General features: G+C 39.7%; 1 protein-coding gene across 3 annotated transcripts in view; it reads right to left on the minus strand.

Annotated features, from left to right (window-relative positions):
* myo5aa (myosin VAa) overlaps window positions 1-22,032 on the minus strand; it is a 98,675-nt gene that overhangs the window by 11,608 nt on the left and 65,035 nt on the right. The window contains exons 23-35 of one of the 3 annotated variants that reach the window (XM_084408693.1): window positions 20,578-20,671; window positions 19,690-19,838; window positions 19,419-19,532; window positions 19,100-19,237; window positions 17,980-18,036; window positions 17,311-17,538; window positions 16,756-16,856; window positions 14,895-14,951; window positions 14,030-14,110; window positions 11,956-12,154; window positions 7,546-7,611; window positions 795-888; window positions 116-259 (exon numbers count right to left, since the gene is read on the minus strand). In XM_084408693.1, coding sequence (XP_084264819.1) covers window positions 116-259; window positions 795-888; window positions 7,546-7,611; window positions 11,956-12,154; window positions 14,030-14,110; window positions 14,895-14,951; window positions 16,756-16,856; window positions 17,311-17,538; window positions 17,980-18,036; window positions 19,100-19,237; window positions 19,419-19,532; window positions 19,690-19,838; window positions 20,578-20,671 — 1,522 coding nt within the window. The remainder of the gene's footprint in view (window positions 1-115; window positions 260-794; window positions 889-7,545; window positions 7,612-11,955; window positions 12,155-14,029; window positions 14,111-14,894; window positions 14,952-16,755; window positions 16,857-17,310; window positions 17,539-17,979; window positions 18,037-19,099; window positions 19,238-19,418; window positions 19,533-19,689; window positions 19,839-20,577; window positions 20,672-22,032) is intronic. The other 2 variants (XM_084408692.1, XM_084408691.1) reach the window with 2 other exon arrangements.

The following is a 22,032-nucleotide window of genomic DNA, read 5'->3' on the forward strand; positions in this document are numbered from 1 at the left end:
GTGCACTGTCAATATATCACCAGCATTACTTTCCACTCACATCTGCCCTTTTATGGTATTTTGCGGTCTTATGTTAATTTACCCTGTTTAGTAAATCTGGCCCTAAGTGTCTTACCAAGTATGAGATTTTTGACCAGTTTGAGTTCATCCTCTTTCTTGTATTCCAGCATTCCCTGGAAATCTTTCTCCCTGCGTGGAATGTTCACTGGATGAACAGGCTCATCGGTCGTCTGTCCTGGAGACACATCCATCTGCCCGCCTACAAAACACAGACAAACATCCACACACAAACATTAAGGCTGATATCATGTAGATTTAACCCTTAGGGGTCGGGCATCGCGCCTGCTTTTTTTCTTATCAGTGCGAAAGAGACTCAAATAACATAAGTGTCATAAATGATTCAAAACTGTTAAATGTCTACACTCATAATAAAAACAAAATGTTGTGATTTTCATAAAAGGTGTGAGTTTACCTTGGAATTACCTCAGAAGAAGAACGCGATTTGAAGATAAGAAAGATTTTTAAGGTAAGAAATGTATTCTCACTTATATTAGTTAGCGTGTTATTGTTGCATAATCTTCACATTGTACTAGTTGAACTGGTGCCAGACTAAAATGTATGAAATCGACAGAAACATGTTGAACTATAGACAGGTAGGCAACATTTCAATGCTAAATAAATATGACGCTATACTATTAATGAACTTACTTACTATTAATATAGTATAAATAACGACACGAGATCTGACAGATGATTTCTGAACAGGGTCTCTAAACACAGCCTGTGACACATACCTTCCAGGTCATTGATCTTCTTTGCAAAGACTTTGAGCTGTTTCTTCAGCTTGCGGACGGTCTTATCCTGTTTCTCCAGCTGCTCCATGAGATCCTGTCACCAGAGAGACGAGACATCATCATCAACATCACCATCATCATCATCATCAGACTACTGTAGCAGCTTATGGCAACTCTTTGGCAGCAGAGTGAAAAATAGGGTTTATTTTAGTGAATCGGGACAAAGCAGGTCAAACGAGCATCTTTCAGTTCTGCAACAATCTGAAGATATCAGCTCTGTCTTTCATCTGTCCATGCAACTCATTAAACAGAGAGAAAAATAGAAACAAAGATGGGTGAATCTCACAAATTAATGTCACTTTTCACCCCATCCAAAAAAAGGGAAAAATAAAAAAGAAATATTTTGCTTAAAGGCAGTGTTTAAGGTCTAAAAAACTTTTTCCCAAATTTGTTTAAACTGTCTTTATATACCAATACATAATTCAAATGTAAGTACTCTGAAAAAGAGAGTATAAAAATCGAGTGTCTGTAGTCCTCTCAGGGCTGCAATAAACACAGCTACTTATTCCATTCAGTCCCACCCCCTCCCTTCTGGGCTCCATCCAAAGCCACGCCCCCAAAACACATGAACGCGAGATGCCGACCGCTCAGCTGGAGGATGTAGTGACATCATGTCAGAATCACATGTAATAAAATACCTAACTTTATCATTATGACCCCTTGAGGTCCCTCAGTTGTCGCCACCGCTGGAAAGCCACGCCGATATTGACTCTCGTCTGCCTTCTTGCTTTATCCAAAGACTTTTTGGTCATAGCCTTTTCGAATACTGTCTTCCTTTTTTTGCCTTCGCTGACTGTATATGCAGGTACTGGGAATTTTGACTGCTCTTTCTCTGCCATAATTGTGATTCTTCCTAGCTTCCGTGCCTCTTCCCCTCCTCGAGTCAAACGGGTGCGTGCATGTGGGCAGCTCCTGTAGCAGCAGGGGTGGTAGCCATGGTAGCGAGGGAGAGTGACAGTCGCCCGTTCCGAATGGAAATAAGTAGCTGTGTTTATTGCAGCCCTGAGAAGACTACAGACACTCGATTTTTATACTCTCCTTTTCAGAGTACTTACATTTTAATTATGTATTGGTATATAAAGACAATTTAAACAAATTTGGGGAAAAGTTTTTTAGAAAAAACCTGCCTACCCTGCCTTTAATGAAAAAAAGAACATTTTGAAAAAATATAATTCACTAGCAAGGACCACGCCACAACTGCACGGAATTAGCTATTAGCTTTGTGGATGAATAAGGGTCGAAGGAAATGGGGAAAGATGTAAACGACGGATCTCCGTCTGGCTGATCAGGGAGTCTGACCCGGGAGACTCAGAGTGGGGGCTTCGTCTCGGTAGGCAGTAAGCTGAGTTACTTGAAGACCCCCCTGGATGCAGCCTGTGGAATTAAAATTGAGATGTTAGAGATTGGAGGAGAGAGGATTGGGGTCGGGGGGAAGTGGGATGAATGGATGAGTTGGAAGGGGTCGAGTTAGAGGTTGAGGGGGGGGGGGGCTGGGGTCGGGGGGAAGAGGGATGGATGGATGAGTTGGAAGGGGAAGGGTGGGTGGGGTCGAGCGCTAGAGGTGAAAGGGTAGGGGTGGGTGGGGTTCGAAAAAACTGAGACGAACGGTGTGGTGAAGGTGGGTTCCGTGTATATATACAGACGGGGAGAGAGAGCTGATTAGTTGAGGCGTGGTCCTGCTCCCGAACTTCAATTAACTTGTTAACTACATTTCACTAGCAAGGACCACGCCACAACTGCACGGAATTAGCTATTAGCTTTGTGGATGAATAAGGGTCGAAGGAAATGGGGAAAGATGTAAACGACGGATCTCCGTCTGGCTGATCAGGGAGTCTGACCCGGGAGACTCAGAGTGGGGGCTTCGTCTCGGTAGGCAGTAAGCTGAGTTACTTGAAGACCCCCAAAGGTTTGGATGAGACGATGCGGGCTTGAGCTTGACGGAGATCGTTTAGATTATTGCGGATGTACAAGCGGTACGCTTCGGATGACCATCGACCTAAGACTCTGATTGTCTCGTCCGAGATGCCCATGCTGGCGGCCGTGGTGGCTGCTCCGATCCGGAATGAATGTATAGAGTAATGTTCGGGAGATATGCCGGAGGTCCTGAGAATACTTTGAATAAAGTGTTTGCTAAACCAGAATCTCGTGGCCATTTTCCTGTTTTCCGTGAGGAAGAGTGGTTCTTGAGGAGATGAATGGTTGGTGTATCTGGAAGAAACGTATTCCGAAAGTGGCTCATAAGGACTGAGGAAGGAGTGGAGGCGAAAGATGTATATTGGAAACGACTCTCCGAATTGGTCGGTCTTACTTCTCTTTAGGTTATATATCAGAGAATCTGGTGTATGAGCGGTGATGTCTGAGAGGCTGGGATGAATGGCTGGATTGAAGGCTGAAGTCGACGGGGCGAATTCGGAGCATCTCAGGAAGCCGAAGAATGCGAGAAGAAACATGCATTCTAATGTTTGGTCGATCGATGGGCTCAGGTAGCCGGAACGTAATGTGTGGATGCATTGGCTCAGGAGGTCAGAAGTTAAGGGTAAGCGTTTGATGTTGAGGACTGGTTCTTGTTTTCTTAGACCTCTGACAAGCATAGATACGTGGGAGTGAGAAATGGTTTGGCATTGGTCGCCGGTGGCGAGTTTGTAGATAAAGTTAATTCCGGATAGGTAAGTCTGAATGGAGGATGCCCTGATATTTTGGTAGGAATGGGCATGAGTGACGAAGTTACAGATGGACCAAACGTTCATTAGAGGAAATGAGAGTTGGTAAAAGGAGTGGTAAGCCTTAAAACAGTTCCAACCGGTCAAGTAAGCAGAGAGGGTACTCTGGGCGAGGCCGTTGAGAATAGCTTCTCGCGAAGCACGTGATAGTTCTTCCAGCTGTGAATTTAGTTGAAGATGGTGGCTGAAAACGGTGGAACTGGCGTGGGATGGATGTCTGATTCTGGAGCTAAGATTCTGAACTTCTGAAAAGAGAAACGAGACAATGAGTCGGCTATGCTATTGTGGTATCCTGGAACGTGTGCTGCTCGGATGATGAACTGACGTTGCGCCGATATAAGTGTCAGTCTGCGGACTAATTGCATGATCGCCAGGGAACTGGATCTGCCTTTATTTATGATTTCAACTACCGCTGAGTTGTCTGAGTGGATGAGTATGGAATGTCGGGACCATTCGTGCCCCCAAAGGAGGGCTGCTATAATGACGGGATACATCTCGTAAAGTGCGGATGAGGGAAAGTCTGGCTGCTGAATTAGATGGCTGAACTCTGGTGGCCACTCGGAAGCGAACCAGCGGCCGCTGTAGTAGCCCCCGAATCCTATGGAAGGCGCTGCATCTGTGTACAGCTGAATGTCTTCTGGCTGTGTGACATAGTCGTTATAAAAGAAGGATATGCCGTTCCATGAAGACAGGAATTTCTGCCAGAGCCGCATTTCCATTTTGCATGCTTCATCCAAGGTGACTTTGTCGTGTAGAGAGGGTATTGATGCTGCTTTTGATAGTAGGTTGGAAAGGAAAGATTTTCCCTGGGGAATTATTCTGATGGCGTAGTTAAGGTGGCCGAGGAGGGCTAGCAGCTGTTGCTTTGTGCACCTGTCTGCTAGAAGATAGTTCGATAGGAGCAATGAAATGCGTTGCGTTTTCTCAGGAGGTAGAGATGCTTGGAAGGAGATGGAGTCTAGGGTGATGCCTAGAAACTCGATGGAGGTGCAGGGCCCTAAGGTCTTTTCTTTTGAAAGGGGTACGCCTAGTTCGGAAAACACTTTAACGAGGGTGGAAAGTCCTGAGTGTGGAGGTGCGGATGTAGGTGTGATGATGAGGAAGTCGTCAAGGAGGTGCAGGACGTAGGGAAGCCTGTGGTTGTTGATGAGAATCCAACATAAAGCCTCCGAGAGGGAGTCAAATATCTTGGGGCTGCTTCTGCAGCCGAAAGTGAGGCGTACTGAAAAATAATAAGCTCCTTTCCAGAATATTCCGAAGAAACGCCAGTATTCTGGGTGAATGGGCAAGACTTTGAAAGCACTGGTGATGTCTGCTTTTGAAAGCCATGCTCCGTGGCCTGCCTTGCGGATGAGAGTGATGGCTTGGTCGATGGAAGCGTATTTCATGGAGAAGTCTGGAGCTGGAATGATGCTATTAATGCTGGGAATGTGTGAGCCGTGTGGGGAGGACAGGTCGATGATTAATCTCTTCTTCCCGGAATATTTCCTGGTGGCGATTCCAATAGGGCTGATGCGAAAAAGAGAGAAAGGAGGTTCTTTAAACGGGCCTATCATAAATCCCTCTTGAACTTCTTTAGCTATTAAGGTGTCAACAGTGTTTGGTTCGGAGAGGGCAGACTGGAGGTTATGGGAAAGATGAGAAGTGTCTGGGATTATTTCTATGCCTGGAAGAAAGCCGTTTTTAAATCCGTTGATAAGGAAATCTACGAACTCTCTGTCGGGGTGGTCTAGTAAGGCAGTAGCTAATGCTTCTACCTTGACTGGTGTGCCGAGATACTGTAATAGTCAGTCGGGTAGAGCAGTTGGGTTGTGGGGGCAAGAGGCTCTTGAGTGGGCGCCTCCACAAAAGGAGCAGGTGTGTAGGAATCTACAGTTGGAAAGAGAGCAGCCAAGATGATTGAAGTTGTTGCATACCATTCTGCCTCCTTGGTAGAGGATCGGTCGTCCTCTTTTGTCAATGCCTTTGGGAAGTGGAACGTTGGCTGTGGGCTGTATGTTTAGAGGTTTCGGAATTAGAGGAGGAGGTGGGGCTGCTGTGGATAATCTATTGAATACAGATGTTTTGCGTGAGGAGGGTTGAGATTGAGAGGGTGTGATAGTGCAAGCTGAGGCTGGATGTGATGGTGCTCCGCATAGTTCACAGGACATAGAAGTGCGTGCTGCGAAGATCCGACAATAGAGTTCTGCATCAAGAGTGCCCCAGTATGTCCCCTGATTGAACTGCTGTAACCGACCTGCTACTTGTGTGGCGAAAAGAACGTGGTAGTTGTAGAAGCCTGTTCCTCCAAAACGCACGGCCATGTCTAAAATGATTGATAGGTAATCGTCTAGCTCGGTTCTTCGATCGGGATAAACAGAGCAAATTATATCTCTGTAGATCGAGAAAGCTAAAGCAAATTCGGTGGGAGTGAGGTCCTTTGAACGAGAGTTTAAAGGATGGCTGAACTGCATTAGGCCTTGAATGGTTTGCAGCTCTCTGGGCTGGCTGATATTTATGAGGGATGGATGGAGGAGCTGGGCTAAATCTGTATAGTTACCTGATAATATCTGAAGACGTAAGGCTGAAGAGACTGGGGAGGGTCGGTGGATTGATGAAGCTGGACGAGGAGGCGGTGCAGCTGTGGCCAGGGTATATGGGCTAGTATTTATTGGCAGGATGTGAGGGTGTTGGGAAAGGGAGGGGTAGGGGTGGGGGAGGGAGGGGAAAAGGGGTAGATTAGTTGCGTAAAGGGAAGAAAGAGGAGGGGGTTGAAAAGGTCCACTGAGAGGTAGAAGTCCTGGGTTTGCTGCATGAGGGACTTGAATTGGGTGAATTTGTACGGAAGAATCAGAAATAACAGGGGCCGTGTGGCTGTTAATGCCAGAAGGAAGAGTAGAAGAATGGATGCTGGGATGGAGGGATGAATGTCCGTGAGGATTTGTAGCTGTTTGTGAGCTTAAGTAAGCAAAGAAAGATGTCATGAATTGGGATAAGTCTGAGGTAGAAGGTGCAGATGTTGGAGGTAGTATTGCTTGGTCTCCACTAGGTGGTGCGGACACTGCTGGCTGAGGCCGTTGTGGAGGCAGTGTGGTGACGTCATGAGTGACGATGGGAGGATCGCGTGTCAATGCCGGAAGCGTTGGAGGCTCGGAATTTAGATTTGAAGTGTGTGTAGATGCTGTGTAAAGCTGAAATAGTCTTGATTTATTGTCAGATCGGCTGAAGTGGATACCTTTGTCCTTAAGAGCACGCTGAAGGCGAGCCACAGTCCAATTCTTGATGTTATTCTCTGGTCTGGAAGACGTGGCGTGAGTGCGCTGAGAATTGCTACGGTTTGTTGAATGATGACGTGGTTGACGAGGAGAGCGATCGCGCCGGCTTTCGTGCCTGTGTTGATCGTTGATGGTAGTTCTCGTTTGCAGAGGAGAGTGATCCTGTCGAGTCGGGGTTGGAGAAATCTTCGACGATGAACTGTGACGTGAATGCCCGCGGGACTGAGGGATTTCTACGACAGAACGCAGCCGGTGTGAATTTTGGCTGCCTAGGGATTGTTGTGAAGACCTGGCGCTCTGTGACGGAGGAGAGTTTCTGAATAAATCGTCATCGGAGTCAGAGGGGTTGATCTGCAGCTCGGAATCCATGTCGAAAAAACTGAGACGAACGGTGTGGTGAAGGTGGGTTCCGTGTATATATACAGACGGGGAGAGAGAGCTGATTAGTTGAGGCGTGGTCCTGCTCCCGAACTTCAATTAACTTGTTAACTACATTTAATTTTCTTATGATGTGTCATTTTTGTGAGATTCACTTACAAGAGAGAAACATTAAAATATATGATATATTAAAAAGAAAACATTAAAAAGTGTGTTGATTCACACTGCTGTGGGTTAAACACACAGTTAGAGTTCAACGCAGCTCAGATTCTGTGCAACACACGCTAGTTTCAGTTAGTGTTCAGATACATGCACACACACACACACAATCCTACATACAACCATCCTGCGTAACATGCTGATTCTGTAGGCTTTATACTCCTTTGGATCATCAGAGTGAAGCTCCTGTGAATGAAACATCTCCACATCAGATGAGCCCTTAAACACCTGATGCAGGTGCACAGTACAGCACTGAAACCAAAATCACACTCCACGGTTTCATGAGTGAGTAAATCTGAAATCATTTAGAATCACATGAAACAAAAGATTGAGCAGCAGGATATCTGAACTGTCTTTTCAAAGCAAATACCACTTTTGATACTCATATTCATCTGGACATGACCCAAAAGTGATGTGTTTAGAGTCTATTGTCCAATATATCTGACACATTTTACCCCATAGCTACCATTTGGGAAGAATTATTCTCCTAATAATTCATGGCTAACAATTAGTCAATGTTTTATACATTGGCAATTCACCGACATATATAATACAGTATATCATATTATGTATGCTATATATGTATCTTACCCACAGACACATTCTACTCCACTCTCCCCTAAATGTGCTTTCAGCCAATCAAAAGTTTCAGCCTAAGTTAAATCTGCAGTCCACCCTTGTCAAACTATTAATTAAAGACCCCATAAAATGGTTTAACAAAGGCAGTTTTCTTTCCTGTGTTGATGTTCTTTCTATTGAAACAGGACAACACAGTCAACAAACACTACTGCTATCTGGTGGCGATTAGGGGAGGGAAATTCTTATTCAATAATAACAATAATAAAAATAAAAAAAGGATTCTGAGATCTTGCGATTGCAATAATAAATGCAAATTCAATCGTTTGCTGAATTATTAGCAACAGCTTGCATTTTTGTCTAATTTCTGCTATTTTTTCCCGCAAACATGTCAACCTGACGGGGGATGCAATATTTGCGATAACACTTTATTTCGATGGTCCACTTTAGACATTCTAATAACTATAAGTAACTCTGCAACTACATGTCAACTAACTCTCATTAGAGTATTAGTAGACTCTCTGCTTTTAATATCTGCTTACTTTATTTTGATGGTCTTTCAACAGACATTCTACTGACTATAAGTTACTTTGCAACTACATGTTGTTAAGTCTCAGTATGTAATATTGTAAATGTTATGTGTACATGTTTGTTTGTCTGTTCTACTTTCACTCTAATAGGATTAGTAGAATAAGCAATGTCAACTTATTCTACTAACCTGAACCCTAACCTAACAGTCTACTAATACTCAAACAAGAGTGAGTTGACGTAGTTGCAAAGTTACTTAGAATGTCTCGAACGTCAGTTTTCAACTCGTGCATGCAAGTGTTTTAGTTAGCATGAACTTGTGGGCAGCACAGTAAATCTGGCAGAGAATTGTTATGAGAGCATTTTGACTGGAATCATATTCATCATTTAAAAATGAGTTGCCAATGGTAAAATGTTGTATTGACAGTGTGCCATACAGCCTATCCATAACATACTGTATATGTATAATAAAGTATTCTCTTATATTAATGTAAGAGTGAAACATTAATAATCATTTAATTAATTAGGGGTAATATTTCTTGGAAACCATCAGTCAGTTAAATATTCAAACCTCAGCTGGTGTTCGATTCAACACGGTTGATCGCAGAAGTGATCTCGCTCCAAACTGCATTTTATGACTTAATTTTATTCCGCTTTTCAAGCTGCCAAATAACCCAAGCTAGTTCGATTCAACTTGTGAGGTCAAAGTTTCAATCTCCAGGTCAGAGAAGGTCCTCTTCTTGGTTGGGTTACATTTCTCCATGTCATACACTCGAAGGGTAAGGCTTCTAAACCGTGAATTTATAGGGGCGAGATATTTAAATGAAGACTGTTTTCAGATGCCACATTTATCAATGTCCAATTTGTACTAATGCTAATTACTTAAAGGGATAGTTCACTTTGAAATTAATTTTTGATATGTTTTAGCTTACCTCAAGGGCATCCAAGATGTAGGTGTCTTTGTTTCCGCAGTAGTTTCAATTTTGATATTTTTAGGTCAAACCGTTCTTGTCTGTCAGTCATATAATGCAGGTCTATGGTCACTGGCTCAAAACACAAGCACAGAGTCCAAATTAAAACAATTCCCCATCGTCCAAATGAAACAATTCCCCATCATAAGTACACATTGATGGCCTAAGACACGAAACGAGCGGTTTGTGTGAGAAAACGAACAGTATTTATATCGTTGTTATCTCTTGAAAACAGCACACGTCCAAATGATCTGACGGCGCGGGCGGGTATAGATATATACATAGATATCACCTTGGCTACGGTTTCGTTCCAATGAACTGCAGTAGCGAAGGCGACATCTAGTGTATACATCTATACCCGCCAGCGGGCGGGTATAGATATATACACTAGATGTCGCTTGGCTACGGTTTCGTTCCAATGAACTGCAGTAGCCAAGGCGACATCTATGTATATATCTATACCCGCCCGCGCCGTCAGATCATTTGGACGTGTGCTGTTTTCAAGAGATAACAACGATATAAATACTGTTCGTTTTCTCACACAAACCGCTCGTTTCGTGTCTTAGGCCATCAATGTGTACTTATGATGGGGAATTGTTTCATTTGGACGATGGGGAATTGTTTTAATTTGGACTCTGTGCTTGTGTTTTGAGCCAGTGACCATAGACCTGCATTATATGACTGACAGACAAGAACGGTTTGACCTAAAAATATCAAAATTGAAACTACTGCGGAAACAAAGACACCTACATCTTGGATGCCCTTGAGGTAAGCTAAAACATATCAAAAATTAATTTCAAAGTGAACTATCCCTTTAAAATGAAAACAATGAAATGCCAAAAATGGGAGAAAAAAAAAGGTCTCATCATTTGCTCATCCTCATGCCTTCCCAGATGCATATGAGTTTTATTCTTCAGATGAAAACAGAGATTAAAAAAAAAAAAAACAGTTTAAAATGTATATAGTTATATTATTTTTCTCACACACATGACCCGTTTAATTTCAGAAGACACTGATGCATCAACTGGGGTTGCATGGATTACCGTCATATTCACTTTGCATGGTTTTTGAAGCATCAACTTTGAGGGATCTATCCACGTGCATTCTCACAGAAATGGATTCTTTTTCTAAAAGCCTGCATTTGTGTTCATCTGAAGAAAGAATTTCATATACATGGGCGGCATGAGGGGTTAGTAAATTATGAGAGAATTAAAAATTTTGGGTGGATTATCACTAAAAACATTATGATTATTGGTGGTTTTCACAGGACAACATTTTTTTGAGAACAACTGCAGCAATTTCAGTCATTTTGGGCCACAAAAAACAGAAAAAAAGTTATCCTGATGGCAGGGGAAAAACATCTATACCCTTGAATAAACTTTGCATATCTTTGCAAACCGTGCATATCTCCTAAAGGTTAATTTTTTCAACTTACAGGAGAATGTATCGGTTACATTTGTAACCCTCGTTCCTTGAGGAGGGAACGGAGACGTTACGTCAGTGAATGACGAAATGGGGGTTTCGCTTAGAAGGCTATCACCTTTGAGTTCTAGAAAACGAGCCAATGGCAAAACAATGCCATGGGTCTGCGGAATTTGCATAGCGCAACTATGCAGTGTGGCAATCTTGCATCATGTTATGCTGAGGAGCCGAAACTAAACTCCCAGCTGTTCCAGCGGTACAGCGGTTGTGGCAGGGGGACGCAACTCTTCGCTCGGAAGCAAAAACATGATGCGAGATTGCCGCGCTGCTCCTTTTATACCCACGCGGTGGTTCTAAAAGAAAAGTTCTCTAAGTTATAGAGTTGCGCTATGCAAATTCCACAGACCCATGGCATTGTTTTGCCATTGGCTCGTTTTCTAGAACTCGAAGGTGATAGCCTTCTAAGCGAAACCCCCATTTCGTCATTCACTGATGTAACTCGTAGTGACTGAACGAAAGAGAACACTAGCATACAGATGAGCTGAAATCTAATATGCATGGACTAAATACCACAAAACTACATTTATGATCTCATGGGGTCTTTAACTTTTACCCGAAATTAAGAAAATAAACTTAGATTTAAAATGCTTTCTGCTGAGGGCTAACATTTATAAACTTCAAACAACCTTTTTATATACTGAGATGGATTAAGGGCCAAGAACAAATCTTACAGGCTGCATATCTTGAATGTGACATCATTAATAAAACCAACTGGGATTAATATTAGGCTATTATTATACACCAGTTTAATATTATGAAAAATAGGTGATAACACTTAAACTAACTGTCTACTACTATACTCCTTTCAACTAATCAACTTACATTTATGGGGCTGTCGGGAGATGACTAAGTTAAGTTATTATTTGTTCAATAGTAGGAAAAACAATGTAATTTTTAAGAAGTGGATAGTGAGTCTGGCTGGAGGTGGAGAAGCACTGGTATAGGGAAGTGTCAGGATAGTGTTTGTACTGACCAGGTTCTCGTTGGTGAGGCGCGTGATCTCGTGTTGTAGACTGGCCTCGATTCGAGCCTCTGGAGGAAGCTGTAGATTCTGAGCCAACAGCTGCTGCTGACGGTTATTTTCCTCTTTAACACTCTGCAGCTCTCCACGCAAAACCTCCACCTCATTATCATGAGACCGACGCTGAGCCTGCAACTGAGACTCCAACAACCTATATGGATGGACAGAGAGAGAGAGAGAGAGAGAGAGAGAGAGAGAGAGAGAGAGAGAGAGAGAGAGAGAGAGAGAGAGAGAGAGAGAGAGAGAGAGAGAGAGAGACACTGCCTTTGAGTTGAGGAAATAACCAGAAATACACTTCTTCATTAGAGTAGCATTAGCTTCTGTTTTGAGATCAAAGTGTTTAAGGAATAGTTCATCCAAAGATGAAAATGTTGTCATTATTTAGTTATACTCATTTTAAACCTGCAAGGAGAAATTCTGAAGAACTTTTATGCAGCGCAATGACAGAGCACATACAAGTAGTATATGAAATTTGTACGCTATATTTCCAGGTCATCTGAAGTCATATAATAGATAACTTTGGTTGAGAATCAGATTGAAATTGTCATTATTCACTGCTAATCTTCTTGTTTCAATTTAAAAATATTGTGCTGATCAGTGTTATTTTATATCATTGAGATACTACTATAGTTTTTTTATACTTATATTGTTTTATTTTTATATTTTAATTTTAGTGAAAGTTTTAGTATTTAATTTTTTTTAAATATACTGCATGTCTACATAATTTTTATAAATTTTTATTTCAGCTTTAGTTATTTTAGTACGTCACATTAAACTAAATTAAAAGTAGAAATGTTGCCTTGCCTGAAATAAAGTTCGAGTTTTTATATTTTATTTTATTTCAAATTTAGTTTGAGGGGCCGTTTACACAACACCGTTTTCAATTAAAAATGGAAAACTTTGTATGTGTTTTGGCCGTTCATTTACATGACAATGTTTTGCTGTTTGCTGTTTTGGGGGCCTGAAAAGGCACATTTTTGAAAACGGGTTTGAAAGTGCAAAAATGTAATAACAAAAACATACATTTGTGAAAACATCTATAGGTGTAGTGTTTCTTTACAAAGTGACATCGCCAACTACTGGCCTGGCAACAAATTACAGCATTTTTAGCAATTTTCTAAAAAACTACTTTGAGGGGATCGTTTTGGCAATGTTGTTGTCTGTACGCGAAAAACACAAAGGAAAAACGTTTCTATTTTTAGTACATCACTGTCATGTAAATGCACCCTTGGTTAACAATAAAAACCCTAGTGCTGATGGGATACACCAGGTTTGAAAATACAAAAAGAAAATGTGCTATAACCAAAAGAGAAACACCTATTAGAAAATGCTGAAAGTAGAATGAGATCTGAGAGTGGAGGTGAAGATTTTCAGTGAATAATTATATATCCACCTGGTTCTCACGCAAAGCTATCGTATAACTTTGAATGATATGAAATAAATTTGAAATATTGCGCACAAGCTGTAAAGACTAGTTTTATGGTACTTTTGTGGGTTTTTGTCCTTTTTGGAACTTGACAGACAAGGTCGCTATGAACCGTCATAAAGGTTTGGAAGAACATCCAGAACAAGATGTTATTGCATAATATAAATAATGGCCAACTTTAATGTTTGAGTGAACCATTCCAAACTAAGGCTAAGAAACCTGCCCATTCTTTCTTGCAGTGCAGCAGTCAGCATTCAACTCTAGAAATCAATTTTACTTGTATTTTTATAAAATCTTTTTTATGGCTACATGCTGTTTTAAAATAAGAATTTTGCAACCCAATTTAATTTTGGTTAGTCCTGTATTAACACTACAAAGATTTCTTGCAGGTTTTGATACGATGAAGCACAACTCATACTGTATGTTAAGGAGAACAGTCTGAAAACACTATTGTTTAGGGAAGAATAAACAGCAAAATGTTAGATGATTATGTCTTTAGAAAGCTGAGAAACCAAAATCAGTCTAAAAACGGAGAATGGAAAGATGAGAAAGCTGAGCGCTCAGACATTTCTACATGCTCTCATCTCTCTGCTCTTTAACCTGTTTGTTTCCTTTAACCCTTCATAAACCAACCACAGCTCTCCATCCTCATTCAGTTTATGGTAATCAGGGAATGGGGATCTGATGGGGTGGAACAAAGAAAGAAATGGTAAGAACGAAAAACAAGCGAAAACAAAAAAAAGTGTCAAACTTAGATGTGTGTGGCATGTTGAGGAGTTTTACAGGTTATTTAAGAGAATTGTTCAACCAATATATAATATTTGATATATGTGAGGAATGGAACGTAATATTAGTCCAACTAAGATTTGAGAGCTGCTTTATGGAGGAGGGAAAGATTAATGTAGGAAAAGAATTAAGTAAAACAGCAAAAAGATGTCAGTAAATAAAACAGAATAAATAATGAAGATAAAATGATGATAAAGAAGACTGTAAGTGTAACCATCAATTAATAATAATAATAAAAAAACATAAAGAAATAGTTTGCCATCCATTCATTCACATAAATTAGCTCTTTGCGCACTGAAAATAGGTAATAAATGGCATCCAAGCAGTCAGCCAAAAGCCACATTTACCTTTGGACGGACAGAAATTCTAAACAACACAATGTGATTTTGCTGGCATATTTTGCACAATCGTTCATGAAGATCGCTGCACTGGTATATTATTGTGCTATAATCCATTTCAAATAAACCCTCCTCAAAAGCTACCTGAGGCAAACTTTGGTTGTTTAATATTTTAAAAGCGAACTAGACTTTAGACAATCCCTTCTTATTAGTTAAAGGTCATGCCTAGCAAAGCTTTTCTGTATGTTTTCTCATCTATGTATGGGCTCTGGAATGCTGCTCTGCTCTGAGCTGCACACACATGCAGTGAGAGCGGCCCATCATGCCTGTCCATCTGTTACCTCAACCTGCTCACAAGCTCGTTCACTTCAGTCGGTCTGCGTGTAAACCTGGGTGATCTGTGCAGGACAGAGATGAGCCGTCAACAGACAGACAGACAGACAGACAGATACAGACAGACAGAGGCCTGATCCTAAACACAGAAGCTTGTGAATAAGGTTGTGAGAGTGATAAATCACAATTTCCTCAGTTCGAGATTGATGTTATTCAATGGATGTATGCGAGACACTACAAAGAAGATAACCAGCAGCAAAACATAGATCAGAACAGAGGTTCTCAAACCGAGAGGTTCGAGGGGCATAAATAGAGATGGGTAGTGTGATGGTAGAATAGACCACTTGGGTGTTTGCAAAACACAGAAAATGTGAACTACATGGTGACAGAAAATGACAGTTCTGCAGTAAGCAGTCTATGGAAGCCACGGAATAAAATAATAAAAAAGGTAATTTCAAGTTTATATCTCCACAATTCTGAGTTTTTTCCCCCTCACAATTCAGAGTTTGTATCTTCAGAATAATAAGATTTGGTAAATATAAAATCTTTTTTACCCACAGAATTGTGATATAAACACACAGTTGTGATTAATAGAGTCAGAATTGGGAGATACATTTTTTTAAATGTAATTTCATGCTGTAACTGTAGGGGTAATACATTATGTCCCCAATGAACTGCATATGTGAATATTATATGTAGACCTAATGTTTACATCATATATATATGCTTTAATAGTAGACAAATCACAGGTTTTATCAGCCCAGTCTGTCCATTTAATGGCTTGACACTATAAATATGTGTACAAAGCTGTGTAGAGAGCTTTTTTATTTTAATGGAAATTATTTCGTTTTGACATGCCACGCCAAAGCTGATTTAAGCGCAGTGTGACTGTAGGTTGTTTACGGGTGCCAAAACACATCAGAACTTGCCACATTAACATTTATAATTCAACTGATGTGCTGTTACACCATGATGACTGTGCAAGTGGGCATTTATCATCTATTGCACAATGACTTCAAATGTCATGCATCCAGTCATATTTAAATTCTATTACTCTTTTGAATATCTTGATTTTAACTCAACCTTATGTAATATTACTTTTTGGTTCACATCCAGTTAAAATAAGAAGAAAAATATATTTGTTTTTTTAAGTAATAGTCCATTAGATTATTAGAAGCTTATGTAATATACGCTACCCTTCAAAAGTTTGGGGTCAGATAGTTTTGTTTAGAAAAAAAAAAAACATTACATTGATCCAAAGTTACATTTATAAGGTTACAAAACTTTTTTCATCAGAACTTTCTATTCATCAAATAATCCTAAAAAGTAGTATCACTTACTGCACAAAAAAAGCAACACAACTATTTTTTAACACTGATAATGAGAAGGAATGCTTCTTGAGCACCATATTAAACATATTAAAATGATTTCTGAAGGGTCACGTGACACTGCAAAGCCAAATTTTCAGCAGAAATTACTTCAGTCTTCAATCACAGAATTAAATTCCATTTTTTTTTTTATATTTAAAACAATATGTATTTTTGATTAAATAAATGCAACCTTGGTGAGCATAAGAGACATTTTCCAAACATCGTAAAAAACATCGACCCCAAACTTTGGAATGGTAGTTTACACAGCATTTTGGGGTACAATTTCTGAAAAAGATAACTATATAGTGATATTAGAAGTAGTAGCCCTCTGGGGGATGCAAATCAAAGTTTAAGAACCTCTGATGTAAAACATGAAGACTTCACTATGAGTAGGGCAGACAGGACTTCACACAACATATATACAGTATGAGATGTAATGGATTTGTGATTCAGCACATGACTGCTGATAGTGGAAGAAATGTAAAGAGAAGCACTGCACCTGTTGGTGTCTTTGAGACCCATGTAGGCCTGGGAGATCTCCTTGGCATCGGTCAACTTCTGCACATCCTCAATGTACGGCAAAGGTTCAGTCATAGTTGCCTAAACACACACAGAAGATTCACACTCAAGTAAGTTATAAATCACAGAATCCATCAACTAACTGACTTTTGAGCATCAGACACATCACAAGAACCATTTCTCGTTCACTTGATGTTTGAACTTGTAAACTGTAAAGTTAATATACAACGTTTGCGCTTTTCATATAAATAAATTGCCAAATGGCTTGCAAACTCTTAATGTTCGACAATATCTTCCCAAACTCTGAACGACAGCAAACGTTAGCATTATAGAGACTAAAATGGAGATGGAAGTGATGTAAATGATTGTTCTGCTGTCTGATCAACATACCTTTTCATCCTGTTGTGAGTGCAACACAGGACAAAAGGAGAGATGAAGTTAGAAATTTTAACAAGACTTATGTTAAGTGAAGAATGTTAGTGACAGATATTAATGCACAAAAACTGAAGTAAGAATGAAAGGTTTTGTGTCTGACCTTGTGTTGCATGGCCTCTTTCTGACTGACAAGTTGAGAGCGCAGGATGAGCACCTCTTCCTTCCGCACCTCCAGCTCCTCGTTGGAGGAGTTCAGCTGATCCAGCAGGACAGTGTACGGAGGAGAACCCGGAGCAGCGGATCCGGCATCAGTGCTGCCTCTCAAAGACTGACGCATCTCATTCAAATGATGTTTGAGCTTCTTATTCTCAGACTCCAACTCCTGACGCTGAAGAGAATTCAGAATTATCAACATACAAAAACATTTATACATGTAAAAAAACAAACATAATATTACTATATAACATAATATACTACACTGCTTTATCTTCCTCATTTTAGACATCCATTGTACTGGACAATTTTTGTTCTATTTCCAGCTACGACAGCAGGAAGGTGTTTCACCACAGCTGTAATTTCATAAGTATTGGTCAAGGACCATACTAAAAACATATCTTTTAAAAATGATGCCATAAATTGACCTGAAATAGACATTTAAATATTTACTGGTAGTGTGGGCTACGATCAAATCTCACGTCAGGTCTCAGCTCGTGTACGCAAGTTTTTGAGTTAGTGTGAACTTGCGTGCGTGTAGCATAGTAAATCTGGTGGAGAATTGTAATGAGAGCATTTTGTTCATTTAGATTATTACGTGCGTGTGTGTGTTTACCTTGAGAGATTCATACTCCAGCTCAGCGCCACGAGCTTTCTTATGTTCCTCATCATCCTGGGCAACAAGAAAACACATTTTCAATTACAGTAACAGTGTGTATGTAAAAGTATGTATGTATGTGTGTTTGGGTTTACTTAGCTATACATTGAAAACATTATATCATAATTTTACAGTTAAAAGACGGTAAAAAATGTATGGTAAAAACTTAATTGGTAACTGTAGGTTCCCTTACTATATACGGTGAAAAACTAAATAGATCTAATGGGACATTTGTTAATGAAAGGTTCATTTTACTCTAACATATATATATAAAAAAAAAAGTAAATCCAGAAAAACTAGTTATTGCTAATAATTTTGCAGAGGTATATGAACAAAAAATGTGTTGGTCATCACATTAAAAATAACATTTATGATATTACAGTTTTGAAGTGCTGGAAAAAGATGTGTAAGTTAGTACTTGTAAGCGTTTGACTATTTCTGTCACAATACCATAGTTATGGTTAGAGTTCATTTTCATTTTCCTTTCATTTTTTTTGCATTCGGCAACATTAGGGTTAGGGTGCCTTAACTGCAATTTCTAGTTTCGCATTCTTCTCATGGACATTTAATAATTTTTTACTTTTCAGTCCGAGTTAAATCTCTTTTTTGGCTTATTTTATCTGTAAAAGAAAACGTGACTAATAATTCTGCACACCTGAAAATAAGGCGTTTTTCATTTCCAGCCTTCATGAACAAATATATATATCACTTATAAATGATTAAATACAAAATTAATTGTAGTTATTACGATTAATGTGGTTTGCAATTGGTAAAATGTGCCTGGAAAAAAAATATGATCAGAAAATCAACGTGCCTAATAATTCTGCACGCACTGTATATGTTTGAGTAAAATTAACCTTTCATTAACCTTTCATATAATGTTTACGTTTACAGTACATATATACATGTGTATATATATATATAATTTTAGTATCTGGGTTAGGGAGATTTAGATTATATTTAACTTTAAATAAAAACATTGATGGTATGTTCTCATTTAGAAAGCAGAGTAAAGTGTGTGTGTGTGTGTGTGTGTGTGTGTGTGTGTGTGTGTGTGTGTGTGTGTGTGTGTGTGTACCCTAGCTCTAGCCCGCTGAAACTGCTCTTCCCTCCGATCGAGTTCGTTCTGCAGTGACTGTTTTTCTTGCTCTAGTTCGGATACTCTCTTCTGTAGCTTCAGGAACAGGGACATGTCCAATATCCCCTTGGAAACATCCTGAGGAAAGAATAAAACACATCCCATTTTTATATCCACAATATGTGCCATTTTATGTTCTATTCCTAGGATCTTTATAACGTCAAAAGCCAAAGAAAGTCAGAAATTAGTTGGCCTAAAATGAATTTTAAATCATAAAAAACTGAGTAATATGAATGATCTAAATGACTTCTGCTCTCACCTCCCCTCCGCGGGACCCTTCCTCGGACTCGGCAAATTCGGAGTTGTAGGTACATTCTGATTCGTTGCTGCTGTGTGTGGAGTCTGTGCGCCTGTGACCAGGTTTTGGAACATTCTAGAAGAAAGAAAGGACCCATCATAGACCTGGAGGCTTTTACTAAGAGGAGTGTGCTGGATCTGAGCCTAAACCAGCCTAATCTTTCAGAATACCCATTGATTAGTTGATTTTCAAGATGTGAAGTTAAGTAATCCATAAATGATCGTGTCCTCACCACTGCAAGTGTGATCTCCTCTTTCAAATCGTCGTATTTCTCCTCTAGTCGGAGGTGTTCGGTAAGGAGGTTCTGGTAGCGAGACCGTTCCTCGTTTAAATCGTTTTCTAGCTGCTGGGTTTCCTCCTTCAGAGCCCTCTGCATTTTCTCTATAAAACACATACATGTTAAACATCATTCACACACATTCCCAAAGAACAAAATTGTTTGTTTGAACAATTAATTTGCAACCATGACTCAAAGATGTTCACATTAAGCTCCCATGTGACATTTTACATGCTTAAATTTTTAGGTCGTTTTTAGGGCCTGAAAAAGCAAACTTTTGAAAACAGGTTTCAAAGTGCAAGTTTTTGAAAATGATACCATTATTGTCTCTTTGTATTGTGTTAGTTTAGTAAAGTTTTAGTAAATACATTTTCTGAAGTCTATTGCAGATATAGATATTCAGACATGCGTCTAATCATGGTTGCAAATGCTCTTGAGTGTTGATGGACAGGCTTTGACTGTTCCAATATGGCGGATGGTTTATGTATAGCAGCCCACAGAAACATACGATAATGTAGATGTATACAGTATATACATCTATGACCATGACAACAAATGAACACAAACTAGAAAACATGATAATGGAAGGAAACACAGGAAATAAAGCAACACAAACTAAAAGTCCATGAAAATGAAACCAAATCACCAACATAATGTTACATTTTGTAGTTAAATAGTGATGTTTATTACAATATATTGCTATACTGGTGCATATAAATGATGATTAACATGACTAAATATTCTGTGAAAAATATTAAATAGTTCTACCTTGTGTAAAAACACTGTTTTTAAAGAGTTTGCACATACATCGAACAACATTGACATATTCAAGTTTTTGCTTACCTGTCCACTGCTGGCCTTGTTCCTGGATCATTCGGTTCAGGTCGTTTTTCTCGTTCTTCAGCAAATGGTTTTGCTCCTTTAGTTCTGAGATCATCTGTCACAAATATTACACAAACACAATCAGTCGAATGCATGCCATTTTAGTCTTTGAGATTATATGAAAAAAAAAAACTATTAGCTGTGGTAATCTGCATCGTGTCACAGATGCTTGTATTGAATGGGAACATTCATTTACTCAACACACATTCAATATTGTATTATTGTGGCTTTGTGAATCGTTCTATTCCTCTACTGTACCATCCTAAAACTAGGCTACTTCTAACATTTGTGCTGAGCGCTATCTCTCTCTCACCTGTGTGAATGTACAGGTCTCTTCTCTTCCCAGATTTAAAGCAGTGTTTCTCTAATCCCTGAATATGGATATAAACAGGAGTATATCTGTGTCTTTAGAGGGCTCTACAATCTAGGAGGACTGTCTAAAAGCAGGGTAATGTGGGTAACCTGTGGGTCTAACTTGACTTTTATAAGGATCTATTGTGGAGAATTTGCTAATGCAACTAGAATTTGCTAATGTAATGCCATACCATCAATGAGGTTTACGACACACATCAACACACGTCTGAGAAACAGATCAAACACACACTTATATAAATTATTCATTTATATACGAGTCAAACACTAATAACTTGGACACTCATGCTACATTCACGCCATGTCGTAATTACCATAGTCTCAAGATGACAACATGTGACGTTATATTCGGAGCTGTTCACGTCCTCAGACCGGGAATTATGCATTTCTATGGCACCACTAGCAACGTCTAAATGAATCTGCAGCGGTCAGGTGGTGCAGCAGTCATGTGGTACAAGTAAGAGCTCTCAAACAATTGCCATGGTACAAGCTGTAATTATGAGCTCCATGAGGACATGAATGCTTGTTCCAAGTTGAAATCGTGTAATTGCGGTAATTACGACATGATGTGAATGCACTTTTAGACATTTTAATAATTAATTATTCTATTTAACTAATTTGCAAAGGTTTTGTAAATCACTCAATTGTATGGGAGAACTTTATGACACCGGAATCATGAATGTACGGTGGTACATTTAATTAATCGCTTTTTTGAATCAGTAAATTGACATGAGCCATCCAAATGAACTGACTTCTGGAACACTACTGAGTAATGGATCAAATGAACGCGTTTTCTATGAATCCGTTTACTGAAACGAGCCATTCAAATGAACCCTCTTTAAAGGAACACCACTGGGAGACGACTCATACGCATCAGTGAATTTTGGTGAATTTAAGCTGTCTGAATGAACTGACTTCCAGGGCTGCGTCTAACTCCACTTTTAGACATATAGTACACTTCCCTAAGCACTTCCCCTCAGGGGAATCCCCACCGCCATTTTGATGCGAGTTCAACTTCGTCAAGTGGGCAAAGAAAGTATTATT

The sequence above is a fragment of the Rutilus rutilus genome, assembly GCF_951802725.1.
Source record: "Rutilus rutilus genome assembly, chromosome: 5".
Lineage (NCBI taxonomy): Eukaryota > Metazoa > Chordata > Actinopteri > Cypriniformes > Leuciscidae > Rutilus > Rutilus rutilus.